General features: G+C 29.5%; 1 protein-coding gene and 1 pseudogene across 1 annotated transcript; both read left to right on the top strand.

The window, feature by feature from the left end:
• Positions 1–1,484: 1,484 nt before the first annotated feature.
• Positions 1,485–4,001, top strand: LOC129911801 (O-acyltransferase like protein-like; annotated as a pseudogene).
• A 1,200-nt stretch (positions 4,002–5,201) lies between these two features.
• LOC129911794 (nose resistant to fluoxetine protein 6-like) lies at positions 5,202–8,177 on the top strand. The gene is made up of 7 exons (XM_055989734.1): positions 5,202–5,224; positions 5,864–6,021; positions 6,077–6,869; positions 6,930–7,049; positions 7,105–7,350; positions 7,410–7,956; positions 8,025–8,177. The coding sequence occupies exons 1-7, from the start codon at positions 5,202–5,204 to the stop codon at positions 8,175–8,177; spliced, it is 2,040 nt and encodes a 679-aa protein (XP_055845709.1).
• Positions 8,178–14,117: the final 5,940 nt, after the last annotated feature.

The raw sequence follows: 14,117 nt of genomic DNA, 5'->3' as shown, positions 1-14,117 counted from the left end.
TATATTTGTTGTTTTCTTTAAAATATGTATTTTTTTTTTTTGGGGAAAGTAGATTTTGTATAGGTTCTTCCATATTATAAAGAAGTGACACTGGCAACAAAATCCTTGAAAAGGACTTTTTGGTTACTAAATAACCAAAATTATAGTAAAAAAGATACATATTTCTATTTTGTATATTTGTAAGTATTGGTTTTGTGTTGCATTTCCTTTAATTTTTTTTTTTGTAATAGGTATTTTAGAAATAAGCAGAATTAGTTTTTTAGGTTACAAAATATTTTATTTTTTTTTTAATTTTTGTTAATTTTGTTGTTAATTTATTAACACTGTCGACAAGAATATTAACATTAATTTTGATTAAGGTGTGTTAGCATAAAGACCAAAGTTGTAATTTACATTATTTTCACATTGTCTATGTGATGGTGCACTATGGCGTATACGTGCTTTTTTACATAGGATTTTTTTTTAAACCGCATAATGTAAGAGTAGAAGATGAGAAGACTAAAAAGAGCTAAAAAAATTTAATTTCATGGAATTAAGCCATATGACACATTATTTAAAAGTATTTTATAAAGCTGTAGAGAAGACGAAAACTGAAACGACCACTCTACAAAAGTTTTTTAATCCATAATAGTCTTTTTTTTATCAAAAACAAAACCGTGGATCGTAACTTGGATTTATGGTTTTCTAATGAATTCTTTCATCAGAACTGGACGAAATTGAAATGGGATCATATTGTAAGCACCAGCTACTACATATTTGTACAAAGTAGGTACAAAGGAAATATAAATAAATACTTGTGTTGTATTGTGATCAAAATTCTAATATTTACACTGATCTTGCAAGATTAAATTTTCGAAGTGAGTTGATTTCTAGTGGGACATTCAAAGAATTTATTTTAATTTATTTTATAGAGAAAAAAAACATTTTCTGGCACGAAAATTCAACTCATTTTAAGTGTGTATTTCTATTGCTATTAAATATATTCAATAATATCAATTTTAGAAAAATAATAGTGGTATAGTACCAAAAAGAACAAATACGCCCCTGACTTGGACAAATTTAAGTTTTTTCCTTCAATATTTTGTTCGGGGTAAAACTAATTACGTTCATTCAACTATGAAAGTTCAAATAAAAATAACCTCATTTTTGCCACATTACAATGACTTTAATTTGTTTAATAAAAAAATAAAAAATAACCTAGATTAGGCTTTAATATAATTATTATTACAGTATAAACAAACACAATATTAACATGCAACCATGTAATTTTTAATTTGGATCACATTGGAAGCAACAGCCTTTAAATATAAGAAGATACACCAAAATGCGGTTAAAACAGTGAACATGAACGTATCAAGAAGTTATTTGTTATAATTTAACTTTGTGAATTGTGAATTTTTTTTAAATTTTAACAGAATTTATACAAATATTTTTTAAGGACCTTTATTTAACCTTATAAGTTTACTTGTTCAAATAAAAAAAAAATGTTAATTATCATCTTTTTTATGGGCTCATTGGGAGCATTAAGTGCCATTAATTTGGTAGACCCTGAAAATTTTCAACGAAAAGAATCTCAAGCCCTCGAAAATTCTTCGATACTCTTAGGGCTTTCAAAGTTAGCGAATCATACTTTTGTAAACGAAGAGTGTTTCAAAAATTTAAAAGCTATCGAAAATGGAATGAAAAATAAGCAATCATGGGCTATAAAAGGTATTAAATAACAAAAACTGTTTTACTAAAAAGCTACAGTTTACAATAAAATGTCTTAACAGTTTTAGATTCATCAGGAAAAATAGAATCTGGATTCATTTGGGGTCACAACTTCTGGCTAGGAAGTAAACAGGGCTGTTTAGCAACACAAGAACCAGTGGAACTAACTTTATCTAGTCAAATAGAAAGAACCATGATGAAAGAAAACCTCATAAGTCAAATGGCACCATTTAAAATGGATTACCATGTAGTCTACATGAAGCACAATTCACCTTGGCAAGTTGAAGTCTTGGCCATTCAGGAAGGAATTATTCATATTGGACTTTGTTTACCATCGGCATGTACTTCTTCGGAAATTAGAAGTTTAACACAGATTTTAATGGATAGCAATAAAATTGAAGAAGCTAAATTACTTGAACTTCAACCAAAAGTATTATATATAAAAGATTTGATGTTGAAGGATAACTTTTACAAGCAACCAAGTTTGAAAATTACAATTGCTTTTGTGGTCTTTACATTAGTTATGTCTCTTTTGGCTTGGTTTTTCAACAATCATCACGATGAAAAGGCAGGCGTTTTTCCATTCATCAAATGTTTTGACTTGATGAGAAATGCTCGAGAGCTCTTCACTTTGAGTGATTCATCAACGAACTCGATTCCAGTTATAAATGGCTTGAGGTCGGTGTTTTGTTTTTGGATACTGATGGGTCATGTTTATTACATGAACATGAACTTTACCGTGAATAATAAAACCTTTTTGTTGTCACACATGGAACAAGGGTTTTCAAAGTTTTTAACAATAATGACAATGTTGGTTGATGTGTTCTTTACTATAAGGTAAGTTATTAGAACTAGAACGGTTCGCTGGAAAAAATTGAAATAAATCTTTTCTTTTAGCGGATTTCTGCAAACCTACAACTTTCTAAGTAATGAGAAGAAATTGAATGATATTCGGAAGAGTACTTTTCGAAGAAATATCAAGGAATTTGGAAAACTGGTGTTTCATAGGTATCTGAGGTAAACTTGGTTGGTTACCATAAGAAAAAGTTGAAGAAATAAGCCATGGCTCTTTTTTTCTGTACAGACTGGCTCCCCTTGAGTTTGCTCTGATGGCAATAGTAGCTTTATTTACATAGAAGATGTTTCGGTCTTTCATATTTACGATCGCTTTGATCAAACTTGTTCAAATTACTGGTGGAGAAATTTCCTTTTCATTCAAAATTTATTCAATTTTTCGGAACTTTGTCTTGATTGGACATGGTCGCTAGCTTGTGAGATGCAATTCTTTTGCCTGATAACAGTGTTGCTCTTTGTTTATGCCAAGTATAAACATTTTAAAGTATGATCTTTTGTAACCTAAATTTTTGCAGACATCCCAATATGGCTGCAAATCTGGTATTGACTGGACTTATTGCATCTATTGGGTGGACTTTTATTGTTGGCTTACAATCACAACATAAGCTTGCATTTGATGTGGAATTTCACACTGCTAACGAAATATATAGCAATCCTTTTGTTCGAATCGTACCTTATATGGTTGGTGCAATAGGCGGTTGGTTTTTAGCCAAAATTAAAAGGAACTTGAAAATTACAATCACTGAGGAGAAATTTTTATGGAACATGACAATTTTAATGTTCTTTGCTTGTTTATTTTTAAATTTTAAAACAGGACATTTGTCTTCATTTTCTTCAATGAGACTTATTGTTGGAGCACGATTATTGATCTCAATGGTAATTTGTTGGATGATTGTAGCAAGTGCAACAGGTCGTGGAACTTGGTGGTCAAGAATACTTGAATGGAAGATTTTTCAACACACAAGTCGACTTTCTTATGCGATCTATCTCACAAATCCTTTTGTCATTACATTTGTATTTAGTTTGTCGGAATCAAGTACATATTTTGATCCATATCAACAGGTAATTATAAATCTTGAATATGTACAAGCAAAATAAAATAATTTAAAATTATTTTCAGATCATTCTGTGTAGTGGATTTGCAGTTGTTGTTTATTTGATATCTATTATATTTTCGCCAGCTTTCGAGATTCCCTACTCGAATTGGTCAAGGTGGCTATTACGAAGAAATCTCAAGAAAAATGAAGATAAGACAATATTTACAAAGACTGATAAGACGGATTAATGTAAAACCTTACCTCATTTTGATAACATTTTCATTTTGTTTTCATAATCGCTTTTTTTTCCAAGAAAATATTTTTGTTTCTGGAAAATTCAATTTAAAAATAAATGTACTGAGCCACACGTAATTGTTCTTGTAGTTCAATGTACCTTTATATTAGGTTACCATACAAAATTTAAGCTTTTGGTTAAGTTATGAGAAGAAAAATAAATTAAGAGACATGTTTTATTTTTTTTCTGAACTTTTTTTTTCAAATTTTCAGGATCTGAATTTATTAATGAAGCCACAGCTGTTATTTTTACACTACATACACTACTATATCACACAGTCCAAATGACAAAAAAATGGAATTTTTGAACTTTGACAGCTTATAACTTCTAAGTGGTTTAATTGAATCACATGTTTTATACATTTTTGAAAATGTATAATTATCTTCTATCAGAAGCTAGAATTTTTTCAATGGGTGAGGGTAAAAAAACCATTTTTTGCCCCTAACTCCAGAATTTGGAGGTGTTAGGGACTTTTTAAATACCGTTTCGTAATCAGTGCGACTAGCTCTACAAAATGTGATAGGTCTCCGCTCGCGTTTATTTTAAGTGTTACACAGTGTTATCTTTAAAATTATTCTACGAAAATTTGTAAAATATATAATTTTGGGAGAATCATGATGCTTTTGTCATTAAGATCAAAAATCAAAATATCCCCCATAAAAAAAGAAAAAGAAGATTATATAGTCGACTACCTCTTAGTCGAACTCCCTCTAATTCGACCCAATTTTTGTGTTCCGTGAATGTTCAACTTAGAGGGATTCGACTGTATTTTATAGTTTAAAATTACAATAATACGAATTTATGTATAAACTTTTAATTGAATTTAGTTTTTATAGTTTGAATAAGTAAAATTAAATGTTTTTAAACTTTAAATGTTTTTAAACTTCATCAAATTCGTTTTTATAACCTCAACAGTTTTTTATTTTTCAAAATTCCACTAAAATAAATAAGAAAATTATTATTTTTTTGATGCCCTAAATTGTAGCTAATTACATGCTAATTTAATTTTGTAGCACTCTCAGTTTATTTCAATTTTAAGTTAAAAAAAAGCGAACTCAGGAAAATTTCAGGCCGAAGCACTTTTAAATTAAACAAGCTTTTAAACACCCTTAGGCCCAATTTATTCACTCTCCATTATTTTTAAAGGCTCCATTAAAAATTATAAAACTGTCAAATCGCATACAAATTTTAAAATTTCCCTTTTTTAATGGCGACTTTAAATTTAATGGAGTGTGAATAAATTGGACCTTAGAAACAAAATGTCAATTTTAATGGGCCCATTAAATTTTAAAACTATCATTAAAATGTCATCAGTTGCACTAAAGAAGTAAAGTAAATAGCTATATTATTTTTATTTTGAAACATTTTAATTTTTAATTTTTGGCCATACAAAAAGGAATAGACTATAAGACACCCTGTAGAACTATTTTTAATTTCCTATCACTAAAACAAATTTTGCCTTGTAAATGAAAATACTATACGTGCCACCATGTCATTTTCAACTTTCAATATAATCTATACATAGTTTAATCTCAGGGATTTATTAAATTAAATTAATTATAATAATAGATAATAAGTGTTTCAGTTAATGAATTTACATAAGTTTTTGCTTAAAACTTAATACGTCAAATAGCAACCTACTCATAGACCTACGTATTAAGGGTTGTAGTCAAACATTTTGAAGTTTAAAATTAGAAACTTTACAAATCTGGGAGCCAGCAATAAAAATAAGAAACTCAAACTGCTGTTGAATAGTCTTAATTAATAGAAATTGGTTTTTGTTTTTGTGTTATGCTTTGAAAAAAAAAAAAAAACAATTTAAATAAAAAGTTATGTTAATAATAATAATTTTTTGTGTATGCACATTGGTTGGTTCAAGTCCCATTAACTTGGAAAGTTCTAATTGGCCCAAAAAGGTCCTTAAGCACTCAAATATAAATCCAAAAACTGTGCAATATCATCGAAGAAGAAAGGACCAAGGTTTTGATCAATATTTAGAAAATTCTTCGATACTTTTAGGACTTTCAAAGCTGGCAAATCAAAGTTCTGTAAATGAAGAGTGTTTTAAAAATTTAAAAATTATCGAAAATGGAATTACAAATAAAGAGTCATGGGCTATGAAAGGTATTAAAAAATTATTATATTAAAAAGCTTTTTCTTAATAATATGGTCTTTTAAGTTTTGGATTCATCAGGAAAGGTAGAATCTGGATTCATTTGGGGTCACAACTACTGGCTTGGAAGTAAACAGGGTTGTGCTGCAACGCAAGAACCAGTGGGACTTACTTTATCTAAACAATTAGAAAGAACCATGAAGAAAGACCTCATAAGTCAAATGGCACCATTTAAAATGGACTACCGTGTAGTTTACATGAGCCATAATTCACCTTGGCAAGTTGAGGTTCTAGTCATGAAAGAAAGAATCATACATATTGGACTTTGTCTACCATCTGCATGCACATCTTCGGAGATTAAAAAATTAACTCAGACTGTATGTGGTCTAAACAAATTTCAAGGAATTAAAATTCTCGAACTTCAACCAAAAGTATTGTATATAAAAGACCTAAAGTTGAAGGATAACTTTTTTGAGCAAACAAGTTTAAAAGTTACAATTTTCTTTGTGGTCTTCACATTAGTTATGACTGTTTTGGCTTGGTTTTTCAGCACAGATGATGGAACGAAATCAATGAAAATTCCAAGAATTTTTTCAGTATTTATACCATTCATCAAATGTTTTGACCTAATGAAGAATGCTCGAGAGCTTTTCACTTTGAGTGATTCATCAATGAACTCGATTCCAGTAATAAATGGCTTGAGAACAGTGTTTTGTTTTTGGATACTTATGGGTCATGTTCTTTATTACATGAACTTTACCGTGAATAATAAAACCTTTATGATGTCACATATGGAAAAGGGATCTTCAAAGTTTATAACAATAATGACAATGCTGGTGGATGTGTTCTTTATTATTAGGTAAGTTATGGAAACTATTACGGTTCACTGGAAAGAATTGAAATATATCTTTTGTTTTAGCGGATTTTTGCAAACCTACAACTTTCTAAGAAATGAGAAGAAATTGAATGATATTCGGAAGAGTAGTTTTAGAAAGAATACCAAGGCATTTGTAAAACTGGTGTTTCATAGGTATTTGAGGTAAGCTCTTGGACAAGTTGGAGAATTTGCTTATGTTTTCACTTTATATTTTCAGACTTGCTCCTCTTGAGTTTGCTCTGATCGCAATAGTAGCTTTGTTTACTTCTTACATTGAAGATGTTTCAGTCTTCCATATTTACGATCGCTTTGATCAAACTTGTCCAAATTATTGGTGGAGAAATGTTCTTTTCATTCAAAATGTATTTGATAGTTCGGAACTCTGTTTGAATTGGACATGGTCACTAGCTTGTGAGATGCAATTCTTTTGCCTGATATCAGTGTTACTTTTTGTTTATGCCAAGTTAATATATTTTCAAAACTAAAAGTGATTTTTCATAGCAAGTTCATAACTTTTTGCAGACATCCCAATTTAGTTAAAAATCTAGTAGTGACTGGACTTATTTCATCTATTTTTTGGACCTTCATTATTGGACTACAATCACAGCATAAACTTTCGTTTGATGTGGAAATTCACACTCTTAATGAAATCTATACCAATTCTTTTGTTCGAATTGTACCCTACATTGTTGGATCAATAGGCGGATGGTTTTTAGCTCAACGCAAAGGGAGTTTGAAAATCAGTTCAACTATGGAGAAACTCATATGGAACATGACAATTTTAATGTTCTTCGCTTGTATATATTCCAACTTCAAAAGAGGGCATTTGTCTTCATTTTCTTCGATGACACTTATTGTTGGAGCACGATTATCCATCTCTTTAATAATTTGTTGGACGATTGTAGCAAGTGCAACAGGTCGTGGAACTTGGTGGTCAAGAATACTTGAATGGAAGATTTTTCAACACACAAGTCGACTTTCTTATGCGATCTATCTCATGAATCCTTTTGTCATTACAATTGTATTTAGTTTGTCTGAATCAAGTATATATTTTGATCCATACCAGATGGTAAGTATAAATCTCGAATAAATAAAATAGACAAGTAAAATAAAATTATTTTTAAAATTTCTTTTCAGATCATTCTGTGTAGCGGATTTTCGATAATTGTTTATTTGATATCTATTATATTTTCGCTAGCTTTCGAGATTCCCTACTCAAATTGGTCAAGGTGGCTGTTACGGAGAAATCTTAGAACTGATTACAAAGATAAATCTATATTTAAAGAATGACCGAAAAGCCTGGTAGTGTGAATGGTAACCACTTATCCCATTTTGATAACATTTTCAAGGCTATTTCACAAATGCAAATATTGACAGAAGTTTTGTTTTTTTTTTTTTCAAGAAAATAGGTATTTAAGATTGTGGTCTTTTGGAGAATCATGATGCTTTCGTCATCGAGATGAAAATAGCCCGATAAAAATGAAATAAAAAGAAAATATTTATTTCTTAAAAATTAATAATATAAAATTTAAATTTTATGTATACCTACCTTTCCATTAAAGTTGAATATTTTTTTTTTAATTCTTAGAATCTGTTGATTACGGTCGTTAAAGTAAACAAGGTCTTATTGTTAGCTTTGGTCCAAGAAAATAGATGTATTTCGTAAAAAAAATATATTTTTTTAATTGAATTTGCTTTCCATTATTAATAAAAAAAAATTATTGCAAATGAAAAAAAAATTAAATGGAAAACAAAATTTAAAAAATAGCTATTATTGCAAAAAAAAATTACAAAAAATACACAAAATTTTAATAATACTTGTCTTTAGATAAATACTTTTAAAAATAAAATAAAGCTCATTTAAAATTTTACAGAATTTAAATTTATTTCACATATTTTATTGATAAATATAAATCTTATTATAGCCCAGGCAAATTACTCAAAATATGGACAGACATTTTTTTATTTTCATCATAAAAGCCAATTTGTTGGGATGATAGGACATCGGGAGCAGCCGCCATTTTGGAAAAGAGTGCCAGTGCAGTTTTTATTTAATAGCTCCATTTTCACTCATTTAAACCAAAAATGTTCAACAGACTTATTCAAAATAAAATTTTCTAAAAAATGATATACAAATGAAATCAGCGAGTTAATTGAATTCAATTTTAAAGTTTGTCAAAGTCCAGGTTTATCTCGCAAGGTTGGGTCAAAATTACATGTTTTCAAATATGTTTGGGTTTTTTTTCAAAAATAAATTATAGAACTTTTAATTATCTATAAAATGTTAATTGTTTTTGTAACCATCATATTATTACGTTAAATTTCTTTTACATTATGATGGTTACAATAACGATTAAGGGCTAATTTGAGGTGCTCAGCGCCAAAACGGCCTAACCCCAAAAATTTCGTTTTGAGAAAAACGAGTTTAAAGATAATCATATTTTCAGGGTTTCTTTTTTGTTGGCTTGTAAAAGTTATAAAAAAATATTATTAAATTTTTAGTTTGTAATTTTTTTTAGTTAGGAGTGTTGGCTATACTTTTGGGCTAAGGTCTGATATTTTTTTATTCCGAAACTACATTTGTTATACCTAAATGATTTAGGCAATTTTGTCGCCGAAGCCAAAATGGCGTCCACTAGAGTGACAAAAGTTTTTGGCTCTAATTTTATCTATTTAATATAATTTAATGGGAATGTATTTTTATATTATAAATTGTTTTATTGCGGTTCGATCTGTGTACTTAGTTTGATTTTTTTTGAAAATGTGGGTTAGGCCGTTTAAGTTCTGAGCGCCTCATTTTATAGATGATTAAAAGTGTTATAATTCATTTTTGAAGAAAAACCCAAACAAATCAAAAGTTCGTCAGATATTTGAAAAAATGTCATTTTGCCCCAACCTTGCAAGACAAACCTAGACTTTGACAAACTTTAAAATTGAATTAACTCGCTGATTTCATTTGTATATTATTTTTAAGATAATTTTATTTTGAATAAGTCTGTCCCTGGACATTTTTGGTTTATGGCTATCATCCCAGCAAATTGGCTTTTATGATAAGGACATTCACCCGAACACATTCCATGAAAAAAATGTTGTCCCGTGAAAAATGCGATTTGATTTCACTAATTAGAATGGGCTATAAGCGAAAAATTTTAAACGATTTAGTAAATCGCTAAAGCCATGTAGTAAGTTACACTGAGGGAAAAAACGCAATGTAAAATGTAAAATGTTCAACGTTGATTTAATGTTGAAAAAATTAACATGAAACTTCTTCAAAATAAAATTGAAACAACGTAAGTAATTTTTTTATTTTTGTCGGATTTCAGCAGGGGAACGTTGCATTGTTGAATTTTATCGCTCTAATTATCAACAGTGAGATAGCACGTTGGTAAAGCATTCGCCTAGTAACACAAATGTTGTAGGTTCGATCCCCAGCAGCTGCCCATTTTTTCTTTTTCTTTTTTTAATAAATTGATGCTTTTTTTAAAGTTGAAACAACTTTGATTTAAAGATATTTTATTACCGTAAACCACTTTAAACTTACGATGTTCTCCTTTAATTTTAAAATTTTCGTCTTCAACGCAAAATCATTCCGAAAAATAGTTGAAACAACCCACGCTGTTTCGTTGATTTTAAGTTGTTTTTTCCCTCAGTGTACTTAGTTAGAAATCAGTCCGCTTATTGGCTTAGTAACTTACTAAAACGGCTTTAGCATTTTACTTAATCGTTAAAAATTCTGCGCTATTGTTTTAAGCAGATGAAGAGAGAAGACCGGGGAGGAAGGAACATTAAAATAAAAAAATGTTATGTAATTATGTATTTCAATTTTTAGGATGTTCTCGTTCCCCTGCATTTTTGTTTGATGATAACCGAATCAAATATTTTTCAAATATTTTTTTTTACTATCGGGAAACCCATTATTGGCTAATGTATTCTTAAATTTTTGCTAAAAAAAAATATATTACAAAAAAAAAATAACTGAAGTCATTGCATCTTTCAAACAAAAGTTCTATCCATAATAAGTATCTTCCAATACGAGAAAACTCAAAAACCATAACATAACAAATCGATATCATTCTCATTTTTCTCTCTTGTGTCCCATGTCACCTTCCATTATGATACTTCGTATCATCCTCAGATCAATGCAAAGCACACGCTTAACACAAAAAGATATTATGCAATAAAAATACAAACGAAACCGGGTGACATTGGTGTGCATTTCCAAAACAACAACCTGTACTCGCAAATATATCCAATCCAACTCTCTGAACTCACTTAAATCCGCATCCATATTCCGGGGTTAACGTGATGTGATGATTTCCAGATCCCATCAGGAGATAGGTACATCCAGTTCATTGCACACATCATTTATATGTTGTTTCTACTGTGTGCTCGTGCTGCTAGCTGCTACTCGTCGTTGCCGCAAATGGATGGTAGGATTTTCGCCAAAAGGTGACACCGATGATAGTTTAACTGTTTACTCCCTTTGTGCGAAAAATTGGCCTTTTCCATTCATTATTTTTTAATCTGAACAAGCTCAATGGGAGTTGAGTTTGAGTCGTTGTTTTTTTTTGTTTTGTTTAAATTGTCGTACATAGGTGGAGAGTGTTTTAAGGGTAATTTATGCATTCGTAAAAAAAAAAAAAAAAACAAATCAAGATACAGCATACCGATAAAATAGAGAAAAAGAAGAAGTTAATCTAGGGTAATCTATTTTGGGCTTAGGTTTACTTGTTTATATAAAAAAGGAATACAAATTACATAAACAGCTTAGATAGGTCTATTTTTTTTAGATTTAACGGCTTTGAAATCTGACTTAAAGTACCTAGTATATTCAAGCAAATTCTTTCTGTTCGAAATCAACGATTTTGATTAAACTTTTTCAACAAAAAATTTAAAAAAAAACATTAAATTTTTTAGACAAAGTAACTGGAAACATAAAAAAGCAAATATCTACGACTTCAACGGACATTTTCTGTTTTGTTTTTGTTTTATGTTTTTTCTTTTCTTTTTCGTGAATTGGTTTAAATTAACTCTGGTACAAGTTCATGAAGTGACGGCCGGTGCCGACATTCACTGCTGGTAGAACTGAGAAAGCACTTCAATTGAATATTCATCTCACATAGCAGAGAGAGAGCGCAGTGCTATTGTTAAATTAATCAAATGTGTTTATTTTTCCATTAATTGGTTCAGCTTCTTTTCATCATTTTACTGGCGCTTGATTTTTTTTTATAGGCATCGAGTAAGTTGAAACTTATTGAAAAAATTATTATCTGATCAACACTTCAAGAAGAGGAGAAATATTGTCAATTGAAGCTCATATCGTATCATATTTATGTTCGTAATAATTCAGAATATTCGTAATAATTCTGAATTGTCATAATAATTTAAAAAAAAAGAGGCTAAAGTAAAAATGGTAAAAAAAGTTGAGGAGGATCTTCCCATTATTATTAGGAGCTCATACTTATACTTTAAGTTCCCTACATAGGACGACCTACCTTCATCGTTATGCCAGATGAGAATTATATTTTTCTAAGGATAGTTTCTAAAACCACAGTTTGCACATGGGTTGCCTACAAAATCTTACCAATTCATCAACAACCCTAAACTTGATTACAAAAACATGAAAAAAACATGAAGCTTTAAGAATGAGAAAGGGTTAAGTGACATATTTCGAGTTTTCAGTAATCATCGTTAAAAGTTTTTGTATGAAAATGTGAGAAAAAGATAAATTATCTGAGGCTAACTTCTAACCGAAGGACACTAAATGAATGGCAATAAAACCAAACATTTCAGTTGTCAAAGAGGTCAACCTTTATTCGCTGGAAAAAATAAAAAAAAAAATGGAAAATTTCAACTCTTCACATATCGTCGGTCTCATAAGAAAACCTCGTAACTCCAGTTTTTTTTCAAAAATGACTTTTGAATGCCATTCTTTAGAAAATATGTCAGCGGAGCAACCCATTTGGGGTCATTCCGAAAACTCTAAATAGACTTAAATTCAAATTTTGCACAGCGCGTTTCTTCCCAACTACTCTGTTGTTTGTTTACTCTTTCGTCTCTCCTGTAAAATTTTGATTTTGGGAGTTACGAGGTTTTCTCATGAGACCGACGATATGCAAATTTTTTTAAATAGCATGTCATTTTAATACATTCCTGAAATAGTTAATCTTTGTTTGTTTTTTCCCACAAAAGGTTAAATTTGATCATTTTTCCTAAATCTGAACATCTCGATCTTGAGGATACAACCAAAAAAAACTCAAGCCGTTTATGCGATTATTTTTTTAATGACTTTTGTGTCTACATTTTTTTGTTGTTGTTTATTTGAATTGAAAACCCTGATATGGTTAGTTAAAAATACTTGTATCTTGAATTCTACTGGCCGCATCGCCGATTCGTTAGATTACTTCTAAAATGTTATGGTTACGGTAATTATAAGTACAATAGTTCTTTCTTGAAGAATTACCCAAAGAAATTAAAAGTTCGTCAGATATTTGAAAAAATGTCATTTTGCCCTTACCTCATGGAATTGATTTGCATACTTAATATTTTTTAGATAGTTTTATTGTTTATAAGTCTTACCTTTGTTATTTTTTGTTAAAATAAATAACAATGGAAATTCAATAAAAACGATACCAATCACTTGTTCAAGATGGTGGCTGCTCCCGACCTCCTATATCATCCCAACAATTTTTATAATCAGGAAAACCACCTGAACACATTCCATGAAAAAATTTTGTCCCGCGAAAATGCGATTTCATGCCCATATTTTGACTAATTTGACTGGGCTTTAAGTAGGTAATGTAACAAAAAAAAAAAAAAAATAAAAACAGTATTTATAACTAATTAAACATTTATTTTAACGATATTTTACACAAAACCAAGTATTAAAATAAAAAAAAAAATCGAAAGTTGGTATTGCCGTTTTCTTTTTAAATAATTTTTTTTATATAAAAATTTTCAAACATTTTTCAAAAAAAAGTTGGTGTGCCATTTTTAAGAAAATATTATTCAATACATAAAACGAAATTTCAATAAAATTCATCAACCTGTTTTCAAAAAATTGATTTTTCAAAAACAAATTTTGAAATACATATATTTAAAAAAAAATCCAAAATAAAAATGTTGTTTGGAATCTACTACGTCGTTTAGGAGAATTTCACAAATAAAAAAAAACGTTCTATGTTTGGTACCGTTAATAACGGCACAAAAATTATTTTTTTTTTTTTTTTC

This window comes from Episyrphus balteatus, chromosome 1 (assembly GCF_945859705.1).
Source record: "Episyrphus balteatus chromosome 1, idEpiBalt1.1, whole genome shotgun sequence".
In the NCBI taxonomy this organism is placed as follows: domain Eukaryota; kingdom Metazoa; phylum Arthropoda; class Insecta; order Diptera; family Syrphidae; genus Episyrphus; species Episyrphus balteatus.
The sequence above is the reverse complement of the archived record's forward strand: the minus strand, read 5'-3'. Positions and strand labels throughout refer to the sequence as shown.

Coding starts and splice junctions, on each gene's coding strand:
- LOC129911794 (XM_055989734.1), top strand. CDS start 5,202: ATGTCATCAGTTGCACTAAAGAA. Junction 7,050..7,104: donor GTGTTTCATAGGTATTTGAG/GTAAGCTCTTGG, acceptor TTATATTTTCAG/ACTTGCTCCTCTTGAGTTTG. Junction 7,957..8,024: donor ATTTTGATCCATACCAGATG/GTAAGTATAAAT, acceptor ATTTCTTTTCAG/ATCATTCTGTGTAGCGGATT.